Source organism: Ursus arctos, unplaced genomic scaffold, assembly GCF_023065955.2.
Source record: "Ursus arctos isolate Adak ecotype North America unplaced genomic scaffold, UrsArc2.0 scaffold_2, whole genome shotgun sequence".
NCBI lineage: Eukaryota > Metazoa > Chordata > Mammalia > Carnivora > Ursidae > Ursus > Ursus arctos.
In genome coordinates this window covers 86,941,311-86,966,628 of record NW_026622874.1, presented here as the reverse complement: position 1 = coordinate 86,966,628, position 25,318 = coordinate 86,941,311, and the positions used below count along the sequence as shown (strand labels likewise).

Sequence of the window (25,318 nt, the reverse complement as noted above, 5' to 3'; positions counted from 1 at the left end):
CCTCCCTCCCACTGGGTGAAGGCGGAGAACTTTATCAGACGCAGAGAGCCCAGGGGTTCTCACTGTCTTCTGTGGACTTTTGTGAAGAGGGGTCCTCAGGGCAAGGAGGTGGCTGAATTGCAGATGTTTTTGTCCTTCACCTTTGCATCTTCAGCGTGAAGAAATTATATTGAAAAGAAAGTTTCAGGCCTTAGAAAGTCACACGCTCTTTGTTATATATGATTATTACAAACACTGAGTGATGCTTTATAGTTCACAGGGTTTGGTATGCATTCTAACTTTGCCCTGACACTAGTGAATTCGATGGGAGCGTTATTTTCCATTGTAAAGATGAGGAACTGAGACTCAGAGGGCTGGCTGAGGCCCAGAGCCAGCAGGTGGCAGGGCACTTGTGTCTTCCGAATCCAGGCCCTGTGCCTTTAGTCCAGACTGTGCTACTTCGGACCTTCTGGGGTGTGGAGTGCTGACTACACCCTGGTCTTTGAAGAGCGGTGAATCCTACCTTGACAGCCCGTGGCGATTTCCTTCTGTGACAGGGCCATGTGTAGAAAGCTAGCAGGTTTGCGGTTGTAGAGGCTTAGCCCAGGACACCACTTCTGCTCCAGAAATATGAGCCACATTGGGCAAGTGCCTGGGCTGCTCTGCATGGGATTCCTTGGGTGTAAAATTGGTGGGTCAAGAGGAATCACATTAGGTGCTCAGTCCCTGTTTGCACATCCCAGGCTGTGTGCCCCTCTTGTTCACTCTCTCTGGCCCTAGAGTGCTTGTAGGTGTGGGTTTGGGTGGAGACAGGGCCTGCTGTCCTGGCTTGTTACCGGGAAACAGCCTGTGGGTTGCTGTGTTTCACAGTTGTTTTTGTTTTTGGTTTTTTAAGATCTATTTATTATAGGGAGAAAGTGTGCGAGTTTGCACACGTGCGGGGGAGGGGAGGAACAGAGGGAGAGGGAGAGAGAGAATTTGAAGCAGACTCCCCACCGAACGCGGTGATGCAGGGCGCGATCTCACGATCCTGAGATCATGGCCTGAGCTGAAATCAAGAGTCTGACGCTAAACCGGCTGCGCCCCCAGGCGCCCCTCGACAGTTGGTCTCGCTCACCGTAGCTTGCCTGGATGAGCTGTTGTCCGTAGTGGTAACTACAGCACCTTCTTCCCTTGGGCAACCGTTGGCACTGTTCTGTTTCAGGCCACAGGTTGAACATCACAGCGGAGAATGACTGCCGGCGATTGCACTGCTCCCTGAGAGACCTGAGCTCCCTCCTGCAGGCCGTGGGCCGGCTGGCTGAGTACTTCATCGGAGACGTGTTCGCGGCGCGCTTCAGCGACGCCCTCACAGTCGTGGAGAGGTAGGTGGCGGTTCCGTCGTGGCTCCCTTCCTCCCTCAGAGCCCAATCGTTCTTTCTTGTGTGAGGGCAGCATGTTGCCAGGCGCAAGGTGCATACGGAGCAACCACGTCACCTCTGAGAACTTCAGGTCCGTTGTCTGTAGCATGGAGGGGACCTGGTGTCTTGTAGCATATTTTGAGACTTAATGAGAGGAAGTACTTAGCACAGTGCGTGGCACGTAGCAGACAACACACGTGAGCTGTTACTGCGTCAGAGATTGGGTCTGTAGATAAAAATACAGTATTTGCCTCAGAAGAAACCAGGTGAGGTCAGTCGTACGTCTCTGCCCACAGGGTAAAGAGACAGTAGGAAAGGCCTGGTAGTCGAAGGACAGATAAGTAGTCAGTCAGCGTCTTCCAGCTAGGCAGCCAGATGCCAGAGGTGGAACTTTTCGCAGTCCTGTTAAGGTCCTGAGCAGTCAAAGCTGACCCGAGCGGTGGTTCCCAACCTCTCCACCAGCAGCCTTCATTCGTTACCCCTCCCCTGGGGACCCTCCTAGGGCACAGAGCTGCATTTGTTGAGGACCACTGCCCACTACACAGGCCTCCCCGCTCCCGTCTCACAAACTCGTATGCTTAAAAAGATGCCCGACAAATGAATGGATAAAGAAGATGTGGTGTGTACACACACACACACACACACACACACACACACACACACAGAAATATTATTCAGCCATCAAAAAGAATGAAATCTTGCCATTTGCAATGATGTGGTTGGAACTAGAAAGTATTATGCTAAGTGAAATAAGTCAGAGAAGAACAAATAACATACAGTCTCATTCATATGTGGAATTCAAGAAACAAAACTGGTGAACATAGTGGAAGGGAAGGAAAAATAAGATGAAAACAGAGAGGGAGGCAAACCATAAGAGACTCTTTTTTTTTTTTTTTTTTTAAAGATTTTATTTATTTATTCGACAGAGATAGAGACAGCCAGCGAGAGAGGGAACACAAGCAGGGGGAGTGGGAGAGGAAGAAGCAGGCTCATAGCGGAGGAGCCTGATGTGGGGCTCGATCCCAGAACGCTGGGACCACGCCCTGAGCCGAAGGCAGACGCTTAACCGCTGTGCCACCCAGGCGCCCCGAGACTCTTAACTCTAGGAAACAAACTGAGGATTGCTGGAGGGGAGGTGGGTGGGGGGAAGAGGTAACTGGGTGATGAGCATTAATGAAGGCACGTGATGGAATGAGCACTGGGTGTTACATGCAGCTTATGAATCACTGAATTCTACCCCTGACACTAATGACATATTATTATATGTCAACTAAATTGAATTTAAATAAGAAATTTAAAAAGTCAGGTGCTTCAGATGTGATAGGAGGTTCAGATTGTTTCAAGGTAACTGGTGGACTGATAAGATCAAAACTGGGTGGATGTGGGTCCAGCCTAAAGTTGGGACACCGGACTCTTCCATTGGCCCAGTAGCTGAATCATTGGTAACACACTGAGCAAAACCAAGCCCCAAGCCTAGTGACTTGCACACCAGAGTTTTCTTAAACTGTTACTCTTAGCTTAAAAGCAGAGTTAACTAGTTCAATTTAAGTAAATCTTTAAAAGGCAGATTAATAATAATAATAAAAGCACGCGGTAGTAGGAAGTTTTCAAAAAGGAGTTGTGCATATTTTATTTCATTCTTTACTTTGAGGGACGGGGGTTGTCATGTTATCTGTGAGCAAACTGGTCCAGAGATGGTGAATGCCTTGCTCCAGGTCACACCGTTCACAAGAGGGAACACGTAGATTGTAGCCAGTTTCCTGAGTCCACATGCTGTGCTCTTGCCAGACCACAGGGCTTCTACCTGCAGCGCCCTTCCTCTCCTTCGCAGGTGAGGCCTGTTGCCACTGATGGTTAGCAGGGATGGGACTCGTCTTTCTTCTGTCTGAAATCCTTATTTCAGACTTCAGAGCCCCTGCATTGGTATTTTCTAAGTCCTTACACGTACATCTTTCTGCACTGCTTGGGTTTGCAGGCCCAGTACTTAAAGATACTTTGCTATTTTGTCATTTAGAATAAAGTGTGAGAGAAGGCTCCTTGTTAAGGCTTCGTGATCTTCATAACCAGTGTGATGAGCTGGCTTTTCACTTACAGGTTACACACAGCAGACCTACTAGCGAAACTGCTGAATGTAGAAATGGGAAAAGACACATTTAGCAGTCCATTTTTAGCGTAGAACAGCACTAAAGGGTGCTGTAGACGTGAAGTCGGACATGGTGTGATTCCACTCACAGGAGGTACAAGAATAGTTAGATCCAGAGAGAGAGGGCAGTGGAGGGGCCAGGCTTGGGGCGGGGGCGGATGGAGTTGTTCTTCAGCGGGTACAGATGTTGAGTCTATGGAATGAAAAGGTAAAGGGGACGCGTGGCAATGGTTGCATACCATGAATATATTCGGCGCCGCTGAAACGTGCTCTCACCGGGCAGAGCGGAGAGCGGTTTAGAGGATTACACGCCAGGTGCACGCTGGTGCATCGCGTATGTTATCACGCCGGCCCCTTCCCAGAACTTCTGATCGAGAGCCCTTGGCTCTTTGACCCTTATTTTCTGACTGCTCTCCAACCCTGCATGCTTTGGGACTCAGGCTTGTGGTTTTCTAGGGAAGTCCTGCTTTTTGCTCCCTTCAGAGAGGAGCAGCTTTCAGAGTGTGGTCCACATGCACGGAGCCCCGAATGCAGATTCCCGGGCTCCTCGTCGCCAGCATGGAGTCGGTCTGTGGGGTCGGACCAGGGAGCTTGCGCGGTATCAAGCTCCCAAGTGGGTTCTCCCCAGGCTCAGTGTAGCTCGAGAAGCTCTGCACTGGGGCACCGCGGGAGAAGAACACCTTCTGTCTTCCCTGGCTTCCGCCTCAGACCTGCTCCCAGGCTTCGTTACAGAGCAGGCACAGACAGAACTTCTCCGGGCCTCCAGCTTCTCCCCTTTGCCCAGAAACGAATGTCCGTCTCAAATGAAAGATGCGGTTTCCGTTTCCCCACAGAGCTGGCTCTCAGTTCCTGGATTGAGGGCTCGTTTGTATCTAGTGAGCCCTTGAGCAGCCAGCGGGCTCAGCAACTTGCTTTTGAAAGGATTGTGCTTGAAGTAAAAACCCTTTAGTTTGTTCTAAAAAACGTTTGCTTCATGTCCTGCCTCCTCCCTCAGATATTTTAACAGGAACATTTTTTCATCTTCAGAGAAGTGGGAAAAATTGTACAGTGAATGCCCATATATACCCATCACTTAGATTCTACAGTGAACATTTTACTATATTTTCTTTATCATATATCTATCCATCTGAAACATTCACTTTTTCTCTAATTTTTCGTCGTGGTAAAATACACAACATAAAATACTTCCATTTTAAACACTTTTAAGGTGTATACTGTACTGTATTTCCCTGTTAGATATTTATTTTGTGTTCAAAATTTTTTGGGTCTGTAAATCATGCTTTAGTTAGTATCTTTGTATAAATCTTTATGCACATCTCAGATTAGATCTTTGGGGTAAAATTGAAGGTCTGGTCTTGATTCTTGTTTGGATGGAAAAATGTGCTCAGGACCTTTGTTGGTACCTTGTCCATTTTGTCTATTTTAGTCCACAAGCTGAGTGTTTCCTCTTACCTGTTTCTTTGCCAACAGGTTGGTCAAAGTCACTCTGTATGGATCTCAGATAAAACTGTACAACATTGAAACTGCTGTGCCGTCAGTACTGAAACCTGATCTCATCGATGTGTAAGTACGAAGTGGGCTGCTGGTGCTTTCTCGGGAAAGACCGAGTCTGCCAGCCCCCAGTCAGTTGATAGATAAAAAGGAACAGTGGTGGTTGCCATGAAGAGGAGAAGACTCCCTCCTCCAAAGCCAGGAAGAGAGGATTGATTGTCTGGCCACAGGGGTGGTTGGAGTAAGTGGAATGCATCAGGCAGGTGAGAGCTGAGAGCAGAGGGTGTATGGAGTGGGCAGGAAGGGAGGGAAGAGAAGCCTCGCCAAGACACAGATGTGTTGCAGGGTCCCACAGTCAGGGAGGTGGGAGCAGTTTGTGTGGTGGGAGAGGACGCTGGGTAGGCATGGGAGGACTACAGCGGAAATAACTTGAGTGCCACGAGTCTTATCCTGTAGGCCAGTGACTGAGACTGTAGCGTATGGAGAATGACTCGGGTAACACATACTCTCAGAGATTCTGATGACAGCAGGATGGCATGAGGCTCCCGGGTGTTTGCCTGTTACACAGGAACTTGGGTGATTTTGAAGGACATTCAGGGACCACACTTCGAGAGACTTTTTGGACAGTGGAGAGCCATTAGGAAAGTGACTATGGAAGGGCTAGAGGAATGGGGACTGGAGATGGGGCCATATCCCAGAGATCACACTGCCCAGGAGGCTTGCTCTAGACCAGAGTAGGGGTTGGCAGACTGTGGCCTGTACCAGATCCGGGCCATTGCCAGCTTTCATAAATTAGGTTTCATTGGAAGACAGCTATGCCCATTCATTTCCGTATCGTCTGTGACTGCTTTTGTGCCACATCGGCAGAGTTGAGTATTTGTGATGGAGAGAGTATGTATGACCTGCAAAGCCTTAAATATTTATACTCTGGTGTTTGCAGAAAAAGTCTGCTGACCCCTGTTCTAGATAGTTCTTGAGCTGCAAATTAGGTAAATGATAGAGTCTTATTTACTATAGCGGTTTGGGTTTTTTAAAAAAGAATAGGTGTATGTGTGTGTGTGTGTGTATATATATATATGGCTTTCCTTTTTGAGAATCTAGAGAAAACTGTGAAGCTTCTGCTGAGAAAAATGCTAATTTGCTCATAAACACAACATCTTGCACACAATTTCAGGAAGTTTCAGAGCCACCCCCTTCAGCCTTATGGAGCTCTGTGAATTTGATAGATTGACTGAAATTCCTAGACCCCAAAGGCAGACTTTGATGTCGTTTTTCTTAATTTTGGTACCCAAAATTGAAGGGTAAAATTCTAAATATAAAATATAAAATAACTGCTTGGTCGCTATGAATTACCTGTATTTTCTTATTTTAAGGTACTTAATACCTTTGCTTACGTACCTTCTTATCTTGAGAAAGTTACCACCTGCAGAAAAGGGGAAAAATAGAGTGAACACCCTAACACTCTCAAACTAGATTCATCAGTTATGAGTATTTTGCCCCAGTGGCTTTTGTTTCTTATCCTTTCTTTTTGTATACAGGTTTGAAAGTAAATTGCAGACAACATGTCACTTCACCTATAAACCCTTCAGCATGTTTCTCTGTGAACAAGGTCATCTTCCTACATAACCACAATACCATTATCGTTACTCAAAGACTGTCATGGATATAGTAATATCTACCATTTTTTAAAAAAGATTTTATTTACTTATTTGAGATCGAGAGTGAGCACACATGAGTGGAGGGAGAGGCAGAGGGAGAGGGAGAGAATCTCAAGCAGACTCTGTGCTGTGCCAGGCTGGATCTCTTGACCCTGAGATCATGACCTGAGTCGAAACCAAGAGTTAGGATACTCAACTAAGCATGAGCCACCCAGGTGCCCCAATATGTAGCATTTTTAAGAGCATATGTGTGTGTGTGCGTGTATGTGTGTGTATATATGTGTATATATATATGTGTGTATGTATATATATGTATATATATGTGTATATATAATATTTTTCCATACTCAGGTTTTCCCAGTCATCTCAGATATGTCCTTTATACCTTTTTTTTTTTTTTTTGATCCAAGGCCTAACTAATCATGAATCACATATTACATTTACCTTCTATAATCTAGACCAGCTCCCCAGATTGTGCATGTTGGTGGGGGGCAGGGGAGAGAGGGAGAGAAGGAGAGCGAGGAAGAGAGGGAAAAAGAAACTGAGTTTTTGGAGATTTAGACGTTATTTCTATTTTTTAAGAAAATCTTTAAAAATCTGGATTGGTCTAGTTGTTTCTGTACTGTATGAGATTGGTGTTTAACATTTTTAGCAAGAGCAGTAGATAGGTGGCAGTGTGTTGGTCGTGCATCATATCTGCAGGCGCTCGAGGTCAGTTTGCCCTCCTGAGTTGACGCTCAGTCTGATTTCCACGTGGTGTCCGCTTGAGTCCTAGCCCTGTCCCCTAAAAGGTCCTAGGAGCAGTGAGACCTCAGAAAGAATGCTCCCCTGAGGACCCAGGCTCTTGGTTTCTGAAGTGCATTCTCCACTAAAAGGAGCCACAGCTCGGTAGAGGGCTGACTGCCTCTGTGTTAGGGATAACGGTGGCAAGGTTTAGACGGCGAGTTTTCATTTTTAGGTCCTACCTGAGCAAGGAAATGATTTCTGTGGCATCACACATATCTTAGAACAGGAAATACACTGGGTGGAATTCTTCTTTCCCGTGGAGACAAGTATAATGCTAATATATTTTGACCTTGACCTTTAAAGTCGCATCTTCTCTCCCTTTGCAGGCACGCTCAGTCCCTGGCTGCTCTGCAGGCTTACTCTCACTGGCTAGCGCAGTATTGCAGTGAAGCTCATCGGCAGAACACACAGCAGTTTGTTACGCTCATCTCCACCACCATGGATGCAGTCACACCTCTGATCAGCACCAAGGTCCTGAAATAGCAGGCACTCCACTTTGTAGCTGACTCTTTGTCCTTCTGTCCAAATACCCGCTTACTGTAGAATCAAAATCTTGCTTGGTATTAGACCCTTAATTCTCACCACTTGATAGAGCCATGTGTCATTTCATGTTCCTTTTGAACTGTGGTCCACATAAATTCAAATACAACTTTTTTAGCTAAGTCCCACATGAATATATGCTCATGGTGGAAATGTAAAATACTATTCAAATTTAGAGACAAAAAGTTGTGATACTCTTTAGTTCCCTCCTACAAAACACTGCTGTTTTGTAGTGGGGATGGTTTATAATTTTCCTGTGGACGGAAGTTAGTTCTTGGTGTGTCTATCCCTGTAGGATGGATTCCAGGAAGCGGATTTGCTGGGTGAAAGGTGTACCCAAGTAAATTTGATAGATTCTGCTCAGTTGTCCTTCGAGCAGACCCCCAGTTTATATTGCGCAGCATATGGATGTTTGTGTTTTTGTAGTTCTAATCACGTGTAGCGTTCTGTGCTGCTCTTAACAGAACAGTATATTGTTTTTCGTAAATTTTTGTTGAGTTTGTAATTGTAATTGTAAATGAGTTACAATGTTCCATGGGGGGATTTATATAATTTGTAATTACCTAGCCATTGCTGGACGTTAAAGTTGCCTCTGTTTGAAAAAAAAGAGTTATCCTAGATGATTCTGAAATGCATGTACTCCCGAACTTAGCTTTATCCTTTTGGGTGATTTTCTTAGAGTAAGTGGGATTAAAGGTTAGGGATAATTTGTGGTTCTAGGAAATTCTAATAGTCTTTCTTTCCAAAATAATTCTGCATGCCCATGACACTTTGGTGTACTTTTTTTTTTACCGGTCTTACCAGCATTAGGTCCTATCTATAGAGAGTTTTCTCTTTTGCTAATTTGAAAGGGACGGATGGTCCTTGAACCAGGGTTTTGATTGGCATGCCGAGGGGAGGAAGGGCCTGGTGTGGACCGGTGGGGTGCAGAAAGGTGGCTGGAGAGAGGTTGGCTTGGTTGGAACGAGAGGAGTGAGATGAACAATCCTGAGTAGTTTGAATGGTATGCCAAGGAATTTGCTGTGGGATTGTGGATCTGAGAAGTGACTGAGCCCAGAGGTGTTGGTGACTAAGGACAAGAGGAACCTGAGGGGGGCGCTTCCGGCTTGACGTCAGGAGCTGCGATGTGGCGTAGAGGAGGGGACCTCCTTGCTGGGTGTCCTCCCCGGAAGCTGCTTTGATACAGAGCCTAGGGGGTATAACGGCTCCCGGTACCATATTTGGCTCGTGGCTGCCTCATTGAAGTTCTTCTAATAGCAGCCTCCCAGGAGAGCTAGCGAGCTGACATGTCCTCTTCTGTCTCCAGGTCCAAGACAAGTTGTTGCTGTCCGCGTGCCACTTACTGGTCTCCCTGGCCACCACCGTGCGGCCCGTCTTTCTGATCAGCATCCCCGCGGTGCAGAAAGTGTTCAACAGAATCACCGACGCCTCTGCTCAGCGACTTGTCGATAAGGTGAGAACCTGGGGCCACCCTGCACCGGCCCTGGAGCCGTGTGGCTCCAACTCAGGGAGGCCAAGGAGGAGGAGGCCTTTCTTTCGCATCGGGGTTTACAGGCCACGCCCACAGAGACGGTTTCCTCCACAGGTGGCACCTAGGGTGGCCTCCGCGCTCTCTCGTTAGGCCCTTCCCAGCGCAGCCGCGCCATGTGCAGATTAGGACGTAAAAAATTCCTTCCGGTAGGCATGCAGGTGGTGCTGCTCTGAGAGCTGGTGATCTGGCTGGTGTTGTCAGAGTCCCCTTGCACTCTTTTTGGTTTAAAACAGTCTGTTTTTGTTGTTACATTTGTTTTCTTAGGGTAGAGACACTCGATCCAGACAAGGATTTTCATAAACTCCCTTCAGGAGGCTCAGGCTAGAAGTTTAAAAACAAAACAGAAGTGTCAGAGGGCAGTCAGAGCAGTTACTTGAGAGCACCTGGGATGTGAACGTCTTGCTTTTGACCCAGCGCCAAGGGCACATTGACTGTAAGAGCTTCTGTTATGGCCTTGCACTCTCAGCCCTGTTCTGAGCAGTTCCTCGGAGGGTGTTGAAAGCCAGTGTCTGCAGTGGCCGTGACTTCTCCCTCTGTGATGCTTCTGGTACCAGAGTAGAGGGGAACGGATGGCACCAGGAAAGATTATTAGGCCTGAGCCTGGAATATGCTGGACCCAGACTAGGTGTTAGTGTTTTCGTTTCTCTCTCCTCCCTACATTACCTTAGACTTGGACCAAAGCCCCAGGCCCAGCCTGTGAGAGGAGCCTGGAGGCCCGAGGGTGTGTGTGTGTGTGTGTGTGTGGTGGGTGCCTAGGTCGTGTCACATGCACTTGTGTGTTGCTCTTCGCCCTCTGATGGACACCTGTGGGGGTCTCTTCCAGGCTCAGGTGTTGGTGTGCCGAGCCCTCTCTAACATCCTGCTGCTTCCATGGCCGAACCTCCCCGAGAATGAGCAGCAGTGGCCTGTGCGCTCCATCAACCATGCCAGCCTCATCTCCGCACTCTCGAGGGACTATCGCGACCTGAAACCCAGTGCTGTCACCCCGCAGAGGAAGATGCCACTGGATGACAGTAAGTGTCCCCCAGGCAGGGACGGCTGGGGAAGTAGGTAGGGCAGGCGCTGTCTTCCTTTGTGGCTGATGAGGTATTCACCTGTCTGTCGTCACACGGCCACTGGGTGGAGAGCCAGCCTTGGGTGATAGAGTCCTGCTTCTCTGTGGAATCCTGTGAACACGTCTGCTGGACCTAGTTCCTGAATGTAGGACACCCCTTTTCATAGTTAAAATGTCAAAAATAAGTAAACCATCGATGGTGCCTTCTGTGGATAAAAAATCTACAGTGACTAATTGATCCATTTCAGGTACTTGTATAAGCAATCAAAGCAATTCACCTCTGCACATGGGGAAGAATGGATTTAAGTACTGTCTTTTGAAACTATTTTTAACCTTTCTCTAAAAACGTGTTTTAGAGGCTTTGAAAGAACTTGGTATCTTCACAAATGACACTTCAAGTCTGATTGTTTATATTCAAAGGGAGGAGAAAGATGAATCAAGAAAACTCAGTTCAGGGGCGCCTGGGTGGCACAGCGGTTGGGCGTCTGCCTTCGGCTCAGGGCATGATCCCGGCATTGTGGGATCGAGCCCCAGATCAGGCTCCTCCGCTGGGAGGCTGCTTCTTCCTCTCCCACTCCCCCTGCTTGTGTTCCATCTCTGTCGAATAAATAAATAAAATCTTAAAACAAAACAAAACTCAGTTCAAGTAGAAGGCATCAGATTTCTCTGAGAAATCTTCCAGAAAGTACAGGTTTTATAGAAATATTTAAAAAATACTATATTTTCACACTACGAAAATACTGAAACATTGGAAGACATTGTGCATAGAATGTCAACAAAAACACTTTGTGAAATGTTAGAAATAGCAGTAAGTACTCAACATTCTTGTTAAGATCATTATAATTAGGAGCATTAACAAGTGCTCATTGTACAAAAATATTAGAGTAGTATAAGACGGGAAAAACTCTTAAATCTCCTGTTCAGTATTTTAGGAAGTAACCATTTTAGCGATCTTGTTGTCTTTTTCTCTGTTTTAATATCTTCTGTGGTTCTGTGGCTGCATGAGAATGGCGGGGTCAGTGAGGGTGCCCTGTGCGCGGGGCCTCTGCCCGGCTGTCTTCTGTCCATCGCCGCATCTCTGGCTGTGCTGGCACCGCCCTTCACAGTCTGGTGTTTGTCTGCTCCTGGGTCTCAGTGTTTTGTGTTCATTCACTTTATTCCCGTGTGAGCCTATGGGTTCGATGCTGTTGCTATTCTGATTTAGTCCCTCAGGAAACTAGGGTAAGACAGAGTGATTTGCCCAGGGGTTAGGTAGAGCTAGTGTAGAATCACGTTCTAGAAAGTTCAGTGGTCTGTTTCTCCCTTTATCTTACACATGCTTATTATCAGTCAGCATAGGCTATGTGGTAACAAACAATCCCGAAAGCTTAGTGGCTTAATCCAGGAAAAGATGTATTTCTTGCTCCTACTGCATGTTCAGATGGGGTCAAGGGGGTTGGGGACTTCCTGCTTATTATTCTGGTCACTCGCCCCAGGCTGCTGAAGGCCGCCCTGCGGACTATGATTATGCTGGGCCGGGGGCACGGATGGTGCAGTGGCTCTCTAAGCACCGGCCTGCAGGTGACACCTGGCCTTTGTATTTCCGCTCACGTTTCATTGGCTGGAGCGTATGGGTGTGCGGCTGCGGCTTGCCTGCAGAGCAGGTGTCATCCCGTGCTGGAGCTGTCTGCTGAACGGGAGCAGCGATTTCCCCCGGGGACAGACTTAAACAGTATAGTTAACATCTGTGGTGTGTTCCCTGTGTGCCAGGCGCTGGGCCGAGAACTTTCTGTACAGATGTTCATTCAATCTTCCCTGCAGCCCAGTGAGGTTTGTCTTCTCCTCGTCCTCCAAGTGATAACATGAAGGTCTGGAAAGTTTTTCCCATTGCAGCTTAGTACTTTGACAAATTTTGAAACCTGCAGAGTAGCTGAAAGACTAAAGCAAAGGAACAACTGTATATCTTATGTGAGGATTTACCACTTAATATTTTGCCACACTTCGTTCTCACCCCCCCCACATTCTGTTTTTTAACCGAGCCATTTAAATAAAGTAAGTTGCTGACATTGACACTTTATCCCTGAATTCTTAACCTTTATCCCTGAGAACAAGATACTCTCTTATAACCAAAACACTTTGGTGACAGTAACAGCATTTAACATATAGACCGCAGTCAGGTGTTCCCCAGGTGCTACCAGAGTGGCCTCTTTTGCTTCTTAAACATCTAAGATACAGTCTGGGATCACGTGTTCTCTTTGGTTGTCACATCTTTCCAGTCCTTTAATGCAGAAAAGCATTCCTGGTTCTTGTTTTACATGACATTGACATTTTTGAAGAATCCAAACCCATATTCTCATAAAATGTCCTGGAAGCTCTTCTTCTGATTGTTTCCAGCAGTTTGGGCAGGAATACCACCTGGGCAGTGGCATCACTTCTGTGTGTCCCGTTACTGGCATGCTCAGTGTGATCACCTGCTTCCCTCTGTTGTCAAGTGCTGCCCCCCCCCCTCCCCCGCGGCAGGTGTAGGTTGCTCAGGATCAGAGAGAAGGTGGTGGGGTCAGGAGTCAGACCTGGGTCTGAATGGCTCCAGATCCTGATTCTTCACCACATTGCCCCTTTGTTCTTGAAAGCATTGTTCTTAACGGTCTGGGAACGTCCTATTCCGTGGAAGTACCACACTTTCTATACCTGTTTTCCTATTACATATTAATGGTGCTTTCAGTTTCCCCTTGTACATTTCTGTGAATGCATTTTGGTTCTTGTTTCAATTTTCTTACACATCAGAGGTCAGATTTTGGTCTCTACCCTGTTGGCCTTTCCCCCTAAACTGCTCTCCTTGCGCCTTGTGTATTTTTAGAGAAACATCTGATCCAAGTGCAGTTTCCTGGCTCAGTTAAAGTCCCCGTGCTTGGAGTAGTAGTGTGTGAGTGGCTCCTTCAGTATGATGCATGGGTCTTTGGCTCACGTGCCAGCGTCCACGTGACCAGCCTTTAGAAGACCAGGCGTGTTATGAACCGTTATTTTCAGTCACGCTCAGTCCTTTGAGTGAGGTGGTGGTATGTGTCTATCCACGTTTTCAGATGAGGAACTGAGACTTAGAATCTGGTGGAGTCAGGAGTCAAACCTGATTGCATCCACCTCCAGAGCATCGAGTCTTTCTGCTGCACCCTTCCCTGGAAGCTGCTTCAGCCCCCACAGAGGCTGGTGAGCGTGGGGGGCCGGGGCATCCCAGGGAGTGCGGCCAGGTGGAGGCCAGCTCTCAGCCTCCAGTTCTGCCTCTGGAGCTCCACCAAGGATCTGAGTCTCCACCTGAGTCTGCCAAGCTCAGGCTGAGCCATGGGGGGCTTCTGGGGGCAGCTGGGGTCAAGCTCTGTGTTAAGGGCGAGAGCCAGCTCCACCAGTGCTGGGGAAGGATGACGGCTTCCCCGTGCTGAGCCTTCTGATACGCCAGGCACTTTGCTGGAAACATTCTAACCTTGTGTGTCATCCTCACAGCAGCCCTGCAAAGCTGGGGCTGTTGACTCTCCCCAGTGTCCTGACAAGGGGACTTCCCCGCTTGTAGAGCCATCTAGTGCTCGTTTATAGTTTCTCTGGGGCTCCTCTGAGCTGGGCCCTTGCTGTGTCCTCCGGGCTCCCGCCCGTTTGCCAGCCACTGCCTCTGCTTTCTTTGGGCGCTGTGAGGAGGCATCATGTGAGCTCTTAACATCAGGGTCTCGTTGCGAGTAGATGTGGTTAATAACACAGCGTCATATGATAATCATCGCACATATTGTCAGGCCCCAGGCCCAGACGGTGTATTCCTGAGCATAGCAGCAGCAGGTGTGCACCGGGTGCTGGTGGGGATCACCCGGCTAGACGTATATCTGAACTGACGGCGTGTCTGATCTGCGTGTGTCCATTCTCGCCTGGGGTAGTTCCCATGTGAAGCTTATATTTCTTACCCTTCACCTAACCGGAGGCTACACTTTATCTTTCCCTCTCTGTGGGCTTGTTTCTGGTGGATAGAGACAGAAGAGAGGCAAAAACTGAGCGGGGAGGCCAGCGGAGTCCTGGCGGTAAAAAGGGAAAAAAGAAGAGAGAAAAGGATATAGGAGGGGGGAGAGAGAGAGAGAGATGGATAACTCAGTCAAGAGAGACCTTGTTCCTCTAGCAAGAATTCCGCAGCTGTGCCCTGAATACCTGTGCAAATGTCCCCCCTTTCCTTGTGTTCCCCGTTACCCTGCTTTATCCTCAGACAAGTCCTAACATGCACTGAATCTCGATTTGCAGCCAAAGTAATTATCCACCAGACACTTAGTGTCTTAGAAGACATCGTGGAGAATATCTCCGGGGAGTCCACCAAGTCCCGGCAGATCTGCTACCAGTCGCTGCAGGAATCCGTGCAGGTCTCCCTGGCCCTCTTTCCAGCTTTTATCCACCAGTCAGGTAGGCGCTGGTGGCAGGCCCCCTGGTGGCGGGTGCCGATGAGTCCCAGAGTGACTGCTGGGCTCTGTAGAGCACACTGAGTGGACGGTGTGGGCCTTTGCGCTGAAGGCAGAGTGCGGGGACGGGGAGTCTGGGGCCGAGGCGCCACGGAGCCCTCACCTGGGCCTTGCACCTGTGTCGTGTGGCCCAGAGTCCCTTGGGGCATCTTGTCTCGTGCACTTCTAAGTCTTTGACACTCCCAGGGCAGAACGTGAGAGGTTGAGGTGATGGGTTCATTGTACAGGAGAGGAAAGAGAACTTCATCCCACGAGTGATGCTTGTTTCCTTGGATGGCAGGGTGGCTCTTGCTGACGTGGTTTCCACCCTCCGTCAGCATCACTGATAGAGGCTGTCTGACTTTGCGTGCACGTGGCTTGGCTTATGAGAGCACTTAGAGTAGTCTTGTCAGTCATGAGGGACATAGCGGAGCTTGTCAGGCGGCACGTGTTCCCTGATTGCCTCTTGTAAGCAGAGTGCATGAGGTTAGAGCCAAAACATACTGTACGAGATGATTGTTCAGATCTGCGAGTGGAACCAGACTAAATGTAACCAGTATTTTCTGCAGTTAATCCCTTTAATGGGCCAGGGCCATTCGGCCTGAGTACACCGTCATTATCCACTTCCAGCCACTTAACCCCTGACCCCAGTGCAGGGATTAGTGGTCCGAGAGAGAAATGGAAAGAGCACTCAGGTGTCGACCCAGTTGAATGGCTCCATCAGTGTGAGCACAAAATGATCCATCTACAGTGAGAATTCAGCGTCGCTGGATGCCAGGCAGTGAGGGCGGCTGCCTGGTGACCTTCACTTCCTCTAGTGAGCCGTCGTTGGCCGGAGGTTCACGACACTGGAGCTGTTCTTTTGGCATGTCCCTAATGGTTTCCCACTATCCATCGTGGGCTCTGGTGGCGTGGGGGAAACTTCTTCCAGCAGGAAGCCTTCTGGCGAGATGGTAGTGCAGCTTGCAAAAGGAAGGCCGTCAAGCCGAGGGGGCTTCCATTTATCCCTGTGTGCGGGCTTCTAACCTTTTTCTTTGTGCCTTCATTTAGACGTGACCGATGAGATGCTGAGCTTCTTCCTCACTCTGTTTCGAGGCCTTAGAGTACAGATGGGCGTGCCTTTCACGGAGCAGATCATACAGACTTTCCTCAACATGTTTACCAGGTAACTGCAGACCTGTTGTCCGTGGCTTCCAGGCTCCAAAGGGAGAAGTAGTGGGGCCCGGCTACAGAGCCTGGGACTTTCTGCTCCTTTTCTTCACTTGCCACAAGCGCTGGTTTTCATGCTGGCCCCCAGAGAAACATTTCCTTGCCTACCACGTGCTTCCCCTTGTCTGCAGAGAACAGCTGGCCGAGAGCATCCTCCACGAAGGCAGCACTGGCTGCCGGGTGGTGGAGAAGTTCCTGAAGATCCTGCAGGTGGTGGTCCAGGAGCCTGGCCAGGTGTTCAAACCTTTCCTCCCCAGCATCATCTCCCTGTGCATGGAGCAAGTGTATCCCATCATCGCCGAGGTACGAGGGGCGGGGCCAGTCCCCTGTGCTGACTTCTGTCCACACCTAGGGAGGGAATGAAATAGTGAAGAAAATGCATTGAGTTTTAAAGCGAATTTGTTAGTTATTTTTCTTGTAAAATAATTTTTTCCAAGAAAGAATGCTTTTAGTTTGGTCCAGTCTTTTTATTTTATTTTATTTTTTAAAGATTTTATTTATTTATTTGACAGAGACAGCCAGTGAGAGAGGGAACACAAGCAGGGGAAGTGGGAGAGGAAGAAGCAGGCTCCCAGCGGAGGAGCCTGATGCGGGGCTCGATCCCAGAACACTGGGATCACGCCCTGAGCCAAAGGCAGATGCTTAAGGACTGCGCCACCCAGGCGCCCCAGGTCCAGTCTTTTTTTTTTTTTTTTTTTTAAGATTTTATTTATTTAACAGAGATAGAGACAGCCAGCGAGAGAGGGAACACAAGCAGGAGGAGTGGGAGAGGAAGAAGCAGGCTCATAGCGGAGGAGCCTGATGTGGGGCTCAATCCCATAACGCCGGGATCACGCCCTGAGCCGAAGGCAGACGCTTAACCGCTGTGCCACCCAGGCGCCCCAGGTCCAGTCTTTTTATATTGGTTGAATTAATCAGAGCTAGTCTAGCGGAAGCACAGCAAGGTTGGTTGGTGAGTGAGATCAGTCTGCCATGGCCAACGATACATAACTTTAGGTGAATATGTGGTTTTCTCCAGTGAACATTGTAACAAATGTACTTTCCTAGTAAGAACACCCACTATCTCAAGGATATAGGCTAGTTCTTAGAACTGCTCAAAGGTTTTATTGTTAAAGGAACGCTCTTTGTCCTTAGGAAGCAGACGTTCAGCGTGACAAGACCCAGAATGAGTGTGGGCTTAACCACGTTTTATGTGATAGCTCAGTAAGAGCTAACCTTTTTAAATCCCAATTTAATTTTAATCAAGACTGAATTAAATATGTCTGGGCCTTACAGTTTTGAATTCTACAGAGACATCTGGAATACTGTGACCTGGCATGCCCTCCAGTGACTTGGAGATTTTGGGTTCAATTAGAAAATACTGCTGAGCCTGCCTCCCTCTCCTCCCCCTTCTCCCTGAATCCTGCTGCCAGTAGTGAAGAGGAGACAGGCCCAGGGAGCTGGTAGCCCTGCACGCTGCCTCCGCCCGGAGGCCCTCTGCCGCGGCTTGCCGTGGCTCTAGGGCTCTTGAAACTCCTGGTCCATAGAGGGCAGAACTGCTTTTAAAGCTTCTTACTTGTTTTGCGGAAGATGAGCAGGTTAGCTGGGACAGCGTTTTTTATCCTGGGAGAAGGAACAACACAAGCAAGAAGATGGGACAGGTCATATCAGCTGCTTTCGAAGCAGGAAACCCATTTTCCTAATTGTTCTGCCATTCGGTAGCCTTTTCTTCCTGGCTTAGAGGGCTGAGTGCTTCTGTTAGGAAAACGGCCTCTTGGGGTGCCTGGCTGGCTCAGTCGGTAGAGTATGCAACTTGTGATCTTGGGGTTGTGAGTTTGAGCCCACATTGGGTATAGAGATTACATAAAAATGAAATCTTTAAAAAATTAAAGAAATTGTTAAAAAAAAATAAAAATAAAGGGTCTGTCGGCCCTGGCCCGGGCATCGTGTCTCTGCAAAAGTACGCCTGGTGTGAACTGCCGGCCCGAGGGTGACTTGACCGGCCGAGCGTGTGGGTGGGACACTGACACTCTGCGTGCCCGTTGCAGGCATCGCTGAAGCCTCTCTGTTGCTCTGAGCCGCAGGGAGCACAGGTTTGAGGGTCTGTGTGTCTCTGCAGCGCCCCTCCCCTGATGTGAAGGCTGAGCTGTTTGAGCTCCTTTTCCGAACGCTCCATCACAACTGGAGGTACTTCTTCAAGTCCACGGTCCTGGCCAGTGTCCAGAGGGGGATCACTGAGGAGCAGATGGAGAACGAGCCTCAGTTCAGTGCCATCATGCAGGTAATGTGCAGGAGGAGCCGGTGAGGCTGCCCCTGGTCCCAGGATGGAGAGCCTCGTTCTGGACCCACCCGGGTCCCTCGGCTGTCTTTCCCTTGGTTTGCTTCCCTGGAGTACGGGGTAGCCACATAGGCTCCGGTCAGAGCTCAGTGCTGCCTCTGAGTACCTGGGAAGTTGGTTCAGTTCTTGGAGCTTCATCTGTAAAGTGGAGAGAACGCTGCCTGTTTCGTGGGTTGAGGGTGAGGTTGACTGAGTTAGCGTCTGCCCAGCAGCTGTCTGTATGCCTTGTCCGGTGCTCCCACGTGTGAGGGGACTGCCTGCAGCACACTGAGGCCCATCCTGGCTTGTACCACACTGGGACAGCGCTGCCCTGTGAGCGGGCTCTCTGGGGGGCTGACCCACCCCGCCATAGGAGACCGGGGCGCCTCCCCTTGCTGGGAATGGCTGGGCTGCCTGGTGGCTGCTGTCCGGTGCTGTCCTCGTTCTGCACTTGATTGTAGAACTTTTTGTTCTAAGCCCAGGTTAAAGTAATTTTTGTTTTGTTTTGTTTTTTCAGTGTAAGGTTTTCTTCTCAGGGTAGCCAGAGGGATTCCACCCTTCCTGCCTTGAGCCCCCTGCCAGCACGACACGTGCACTCCTTGCGTGGAGATTCTTCTCTGGATAAGCACACGCCCTGCCCCTGGCCTCTCGCTGCCCTTCTGTCTCCAGCTTGGCCTTGGGTGTGGAATAGTCAGCGTTTGCTCTGCTCCTACCCCCACTTCAGCTTTTTCACCTTTTTCTTGCTTTTACACCTTCTTGGGCAGATGGGTGCCTGGCCCCTTACTAGGCTGGGGAAAGCCGCTTTGGAAAACAGCCTCACAGTTTGGCAGGTACTTACAAAGTTGAGCGTGTAGTCACTACCTGACGAACCACTTGTAAGCATTTTACCTAAGCTAAAGGAAAACATATTCATGCCACTTGTCCACGGGTGTTTATAGTGGCTTTTTTCATAATTGCCCAAATCTGGAAACAGTCCACGTACCCATCAGCTAGTGAATGGATAAACCAAGGCGCGTGCATGTAAGGGGCCGCTGCCTGACAGTAACAAGGAACATACTCTGCCGCTGAGACCAACGTAGGTGACTTGCAGATAGTTATGCTGGGTGAGAAGCAGACCCCAAAGGCTCCAGACCAAATGATTTCCACTCCGTCACGTAACAGTCTGGAAAAGGCAAAACCAGAGGGACAGAGAATGAGCAGTGGTGGCCTAGGGATAGGGGGAGAAGACTGACACAAGGGAACTTTTTGGGGGAGGTGGAAGTGTTGTGTGTCTCGATGGTCATGTTGGTTAGATGACCATGTGTCAGAATTACACAAGGGTGAACCCCAAAAGAGTGACTTTTACTCAGTGTCACGCTTCAGTAAACGCAACTTAAAAAAATAAATAAAACCCTCGGGCATCACGGAGATCCCAGGGCTGCGGCAGGCATTAGGACACTCCTCATAGCTTGGGCCGGGGCCGGGGACAGAGCCGTCAGCAGCTCGTTGGGAGTGGGGACTTGCACATCATTGTCTTGGGGATTTTTCTGGCAGGGAAGGGGTTTTACTTTTTGCCCTAGAACTCATAACTTTGACAACCCAGAAACTGCAAGGCAGTTTAAAAATTTGCTGTTGCTTAGCCCCAAGGCAGAGGCGGCCGGTTTAAAGGAGCCTCCCAGGATTTGTGGTTTTTAAGAGTTAGAAGCCAAGGAGAGGGCATGTGGCTGACAGAGGGTGAGGAGTTGGTTCGAGGGGAGGCAGGAGGCAGGTTTCAGAGTCCGCCAGGGTTGCTGAGGATTTGACGAGAGTCACTTGACTAGCGTCTCGCTTCGAAGGCCGAATCCACGGAGGGATCCAGAGGTTTATTACAAAAGGTCAAGGTGAGACCAGTCTGTGAAGTGAGGCCCAGTGGGGAGGACTTCAGAGCTAAGACTACTCGGGAACGTTCCGAGATCTGACCAGAAGAACCAGTCAAGGCCATGGGTGCCCTCGTCCTGCCAGGGACGTGAGGAATCGCTTGCGGAGTGCTGGCTCTTTCGGTGTGGGGTGGGGGCCCTAGGAGGGCCTGGTCTGAGGTGCTTTAAATGCTCCTTATAACACAGTGGTCTTATTCCCTAGGCTTTTGGACAGTCCTTTCTCCAGCCGGACATCCACCTGTTCAAACAAAATCTCTTCTACTTGGAAACTCTCAACACCAAGCAGAAGCTATACCACAAGGTCAGCGCCCCTGCTCAGAAAGGGCCCTTCGTCTGAGGTGTCAGTGGGGTGGGTGGAGTTCCATCCTTCTGGGGCAGCCGCTGGGGCGCATGGCAGGCAGTGGGCTGGGATGCGGAGCGAGCCCTCGTGCCCTCGCTCACCCGGCTGTCTGTCTGCAGAAGATCTTCCGGACCACCATGCTGTTCCAGTTTGTGAACGTGCTGCTGCAGGTCCTGGTTCACAAGTCCCACGACCTTCTGCAGGAGGAGATTGGCATTGCCATTTACAACATGGCTTCTGTGGACTTCGATGGCTTCTTTGCAGCCTTCCTCCCAGAGTTTCTGACCAGTTGTGACGGCGTGGATGCCAACCAGAAAAATGTTCTGGGGCGGAATTTCAAGATGGATCGGGTGAGGAGAGAGGGCCCAGGCTAAAGGGAGGGCAAGCGTGGGCTCTCACTCTGGCGCCGGCTCAGGGAGGAAGGGGCCGGCCGCTTCCGCGTGTGGTCTGCCGGCTGGTGGCTCCTGAACGATTCGGTGCTGCGGGTGGACGCGGGGGCCCACGCCTGCCCATGGTGTGGGCTTCTGCAGCAAGTGTGTTCTTCGTCTCAGCCATTGGGAGCCCCGGCCCCAGTAGTGCATCTGATTGCCTCTGCTTCTTCATGCTTACTGCACCCCATTGAGCACACCACCCCCCTGTGCTCAGTTGTTTCCTCCTGGGTTCTAAGTCGCTATAGCCTGAACTTGCAGATAGGCTGGGAAAACTGGTGCCCAGGAGCCACGTGTCTGAGGCCCCCCAGGGTTCGGGTGGGACCCTGGGCTCTGCCTAGGCCTCTTGGTTCAGTGTGGGCTGGCCTGCTGTCGGGTCCTGGGAGGAGCCCCCACAGGACTCACCCTTGTCCCCTCCCCCAACCCCGCTGTCCACCCAGGGAATGTGGCGGGGATGGTGTAGGGCTGGGGTGGTGAAGGTGCTGGATCCACATGGGGCCATCGTTGCCAGTGTATCTGTGTTCCATGGCGCCCAGCTTCTCCTGTTCCGGGGTGTCCTGTCGGGGCACTCACCTGCCCTCCTTCCCCTCTCAGCCGTTAGGGTCTCTGCACTTGCCTGCTAGGCTCTTCGCCGAACTCTTCCCGTGGGACGAGTCCGTTTCATCCTTCACCGCCTGACACGCGACAGAGTGAAACCTTCTCCCCCATCCTCATGGGGTCCCTGCCTTGCCTCCCGCACCAGAGCGGCCAGCCCGCACTCCCACTTCTGCGTGCAGCCTGACACGTGGCTGTTGCTGGAGCAAACTCTGCTCACTCCTTGCTTAGCTCATCTGTGATATGCATCAGGGTAGTTTTCTCTTAGACTCAGTTCCTATTTTCCTTTTTCTTGGAGTCTTTCTTTCCCCGGAATCTGTCTCGTCTTCTCCTGAGCTTCTGGAAGCTCTCTTTAGCCACTTGGGCAGTTTTCCTTCCTGTTCCTTGAGGCCACATCCTAATATTTAACCCTCAGTTTCTAATGATGTATGTCCTTAGCAGTCAACTTCTTGATTTAAAGCAGTGGCTTTCAAGTCTAGGTCTGCAGCAGTGCACCTGGGGGGCTTATTAAATAGACAGAAACGTACTCTTGAGTTCCCCCAGGACATTTGAATTTGGCATTTGGGAGCCACTGATCAAAAAGACACCCCTTTGGTTTGTTTTCTGGAGGGTCAGATAAGTAACAGAACCCGCTCCTTCATTCATCTGTTTACCGTGTACCTGAAACTGGCTGGCTCTCAGGCCCTGTGTGGGGCGTTGGGGCCCCGGGCCCTCCCCGCCTTCAAGGGAGCCTTGCTGGGAAGACGGGTGGCATCACCCTCTGTAGATGACACTGGACCAAGCACTTCACGTGCCCCGGCTCCTGGAAGCCTTCCAGCCACCTTCCGAAGTGTAGGTCCTGTTAGGAAGCCCATTTCACAGACGAGCCGAGGCTCAGCGAGCGCAGCCAGTAGTTGGCAGTTAGAGAACTTGGGAATGCTGGAGCCAGGAAGCAGGATTCCCGGCTGGGTGTTCTGGCTCCGGAGCCAGCGTGCACGGCCCCCACGCTGGGGGAGCCAAGGGCACTTGGAGAGTGAGGAGCGGAGGGGCCAGCGTAGCCAGCTGGGGCCTCTCTGGCAGAGGCAGGCTTTGAGGTGAGTTTGAAGAGGAGAGGAGGTTCGCCAGGTGAAGGGCGGGTGGGCCGAGGGGCGCAGCAGGGGCCCGGCCAGCGGGCTTCTAGAAGGTACTGTCACGGCAGCGCCAGCCTCGTGGGGTCCCCCAGCTCCGTGGCAGGCACCGTTGCTACTCCACATTTGGACCTGCCATCTGGCGTCCAGTGATCCCGGTCTAAGCACGAGGAGGCCGACCTTGGGTGGTCTGGCTGGATTACAGTAGAGATGGGGGTTCCAGCTGCGGGGGGCCCTCTCCGTTGGTGTCTGCAGCCTGTGGGCTCCTGCTGGGCTGTCCCTCCTGATCGGTAGGGCCTGCCCGGAGCCCTGGGTGGGGGAGGAGTCTGCGGACGCAGCTTGGCCTGTTGCGGTGAAGGAGAGGTGTGCGTTGGCAGACATAACCCGTGTTCAGGAGCCAGTCCATTTTGGATCCCCTTCCCTCTCCTCCATGGAACCTGGGGCAAGTTTCGGAATCTCTCTGTGCTTCACTTTCTCCACCCTTCCCACGGGGGCACTAGCGAAACCTGCATCGCAGGCTCGTGGTGAGGTTCGAGTGACTTAGCGTCTGGATTGCTTGGGGCAGGGCCTGGCATGTGGTGGGCACTGGGGGAGTGTTAGCTTCTGTTCTTTCGCTCCCGTATGGCCTTTGCTGACACATGGTGCCTCAATGAGTTGAAGTTCTGACTTTTATAAAGCATTTGTAGACCTCTCAGACCCACCACGGGATCAAAGTAGCTGGGGTGGGTTTGGGGGGTGATTTGGGGTGTTGGGTGGGGCTGGGCTGCAGCTGTGCCCCTGCCTTCCAGGACCTGCCCTCGTTCACCCAGAATGTGCACAGGCTGGTCAACGACCTGCGTTACTACAGACTCTGCAACGACAGCCTGCCCCCCGGCACCGTGAAGCTCTAGGCACAGCCTGCTTACCGCCGAGGGACACGAACTCCTGCTGCTGCCACCCGCCTCACCTCCGCCCTCTGCCGCAGACGGCTCCCGGACAGGCCTCAGCCTCCTTGGATTCTTGCACCCTGAACAGCGTTGCCTGGCCCCCGCCCCTCTCCACGCTCCTCTCCTGCTGCCCACCCAGCTGAGCTGGCTTCAGGGTGCATCTTAGCACTGGTTGGAGTGCTCAGGGTGTCGGGAGCAGGCAGAGGGTCGTCCGGCCAGGTTCCAGGGAGGCCCCAGGAAAGCCTGTGGGCTGGTCTGTGTGCCGCCCGCGGGTGTCAGCCATGAGGCAGAAACGCCAAGGACCGCTCATGACAGTGCCACCTTCTCACCATTCCACCCCTACCCCCCGCCCAGCCGGCCCCGGAGAGACTTGATGCTGGAACTGTTTTGGCACTTCTGTCAAGCCTCTCCTGCCCTCCCCTCCGATTGCCTTGAAGTCTCTGCTCTTCGTCAGAGATTTGCAGACTTGTGGGTTTTTTGTTCTTGTTTTCTCATCATTCCATTGTGATACTAAGAAACTAAGAAGCTTAATGAAAAAATAAAATGCTTATGTTGTTGTTATATAAACACTGGTCAGGGAGCGTCCTTCCACTCAGCCTCCTGGGGCCCGTGTGCAGGTGGAGGGGCCGTCCTGGTGGGGAGCAGAGCAGTGAGGGGCGACGCCTGCGGTGGGGTCCTGGGAGAGCACAGCAGAGGAGGGCCGACTCGGGTAGGGTCTCCGAGACAGCCTCTCCCGTAAGCCGCGGGAAGACACAGGGCCCCTGTTTCCCAGAGTCAGACGGTGGGGGCTTGTTGGTACGATTCACCTAGCGGTGGGGGTGGGCGTGGAGTCCAGGTGGGGTCTGCCACCGCTGCTCCTCAGGCCCAGCCTCCCGCTCCTCCTCCTAGAGAGTGGATCCTTCCCGAGAGACCCAGCCAGGCATCGCCTGTCAGTGGACCGAAGTCTCGCTGGAGGTCAGCAGTGGGGCGGAGGGCTGAGAGGAGAGGTGGCACGGGAGAGGACGGAGGCTGGGGCAGGGGCTGGGCGAGGGGTGGGGCTGGGGGGCACGCAGGGCTCACTGGTATGTCTGAGAGCCTTGTCAGCCGTTCGTGTGTGGACATGGTGCTTGTCCTGAAGTTTCTGGGATGATGCGTGAGCAGCTCCTGCCTGAAGGGTCGCAGTGACCGGACCGACAGGACGAGGCTAGGTTCTTCTATTTATTTATTCATTTAAGATTTTATTTTTAAGTGATCTCTACAGCCAACGTGGGGGCTTGAACCTACAACACTGAGATCAAGAGTCGCATGCTCCACCGACTGAGCCGGCTAGGCGCCCCTGGACGAGGCTAGATTGTCATGTGGAATCCCAGCCCTGGCAGAAAGAGGCTTGCTTGCCTGCAGTGAGGGTGGAGGGTGGCCACTGGCTTGGTGGTAGAACTGGGGAGGAAGGGAGTTGGGGGCTGATGGCTTCTTCTTCTGAGACCTTCGTTAGCATCGTGGGGTTTGGGGGGGTGCAGGGGTACC

At 51.0% G+C, this 25,318-nt stretch overlaps 1 protein-coding gene across 3 annotated transcripts in view; it reads left to right on the top strand.

Annotated features, from left to right (window-relative positions):
* Window positions 1–24,382, top strand: part of XPO6 (exportin 6) — a 100,939-nt gene extending 76,557 nt beyond the window's left edge. For all 3 annotated transcript variants that reach the window (XM_026515665.4, XM_026515664.4, XM_044390287.3), the window contains 12 exons: window positions 1,184–1,343; window positions 4,993–5,085; window positions 7,784–7,928; window positions 9,304–9,450; window positions 10,352–10,541; window positions 14,831–14,986; window positions 16,072–16,186; window positions 16,362–16,533; window positions 18,329–18,490; window positions 20,624–20,722; window positions 20,881–21,111; window positions 23,678–24,382. In XM_026515665.4, the coding sequence (XP_026371450.1) occupies window positions 1,184–1,343; window positions 4,993–5,085; window positions 7,784–7,928; window positions 9,304–9,450; window positions 10,352–10,541; window positions 14,831–14,986; window positions 16,072–16,186; window positions 16,362–16,533; window positions 18,329–18,490; window positions 20,624–20,722; window positions 20,881–21,111; window positions 23,678–23,779 (1,772 nt within the window). In that variant the 3' untranslated portion in view covers window positions 23,780–24,382. The remainder of the gene's footprint in view (window positions 1–1,183; window positions 1,344–4,992; window positions 5,086–7,783; window positions 7,929–9,303; window positions 9,451–10,351; window positions 10,542–14,830; window positions 14,987–16,071; window positions 16,187–16,361; window positions 16,534–18,328; window positions 18,491–20,623; window positions 20,723–20,880; window positions 21,112–23,677) is intronic.
* The last annotated feature ends 936 nt before the right edge of the window (window positions 24,383–25,318 follow it).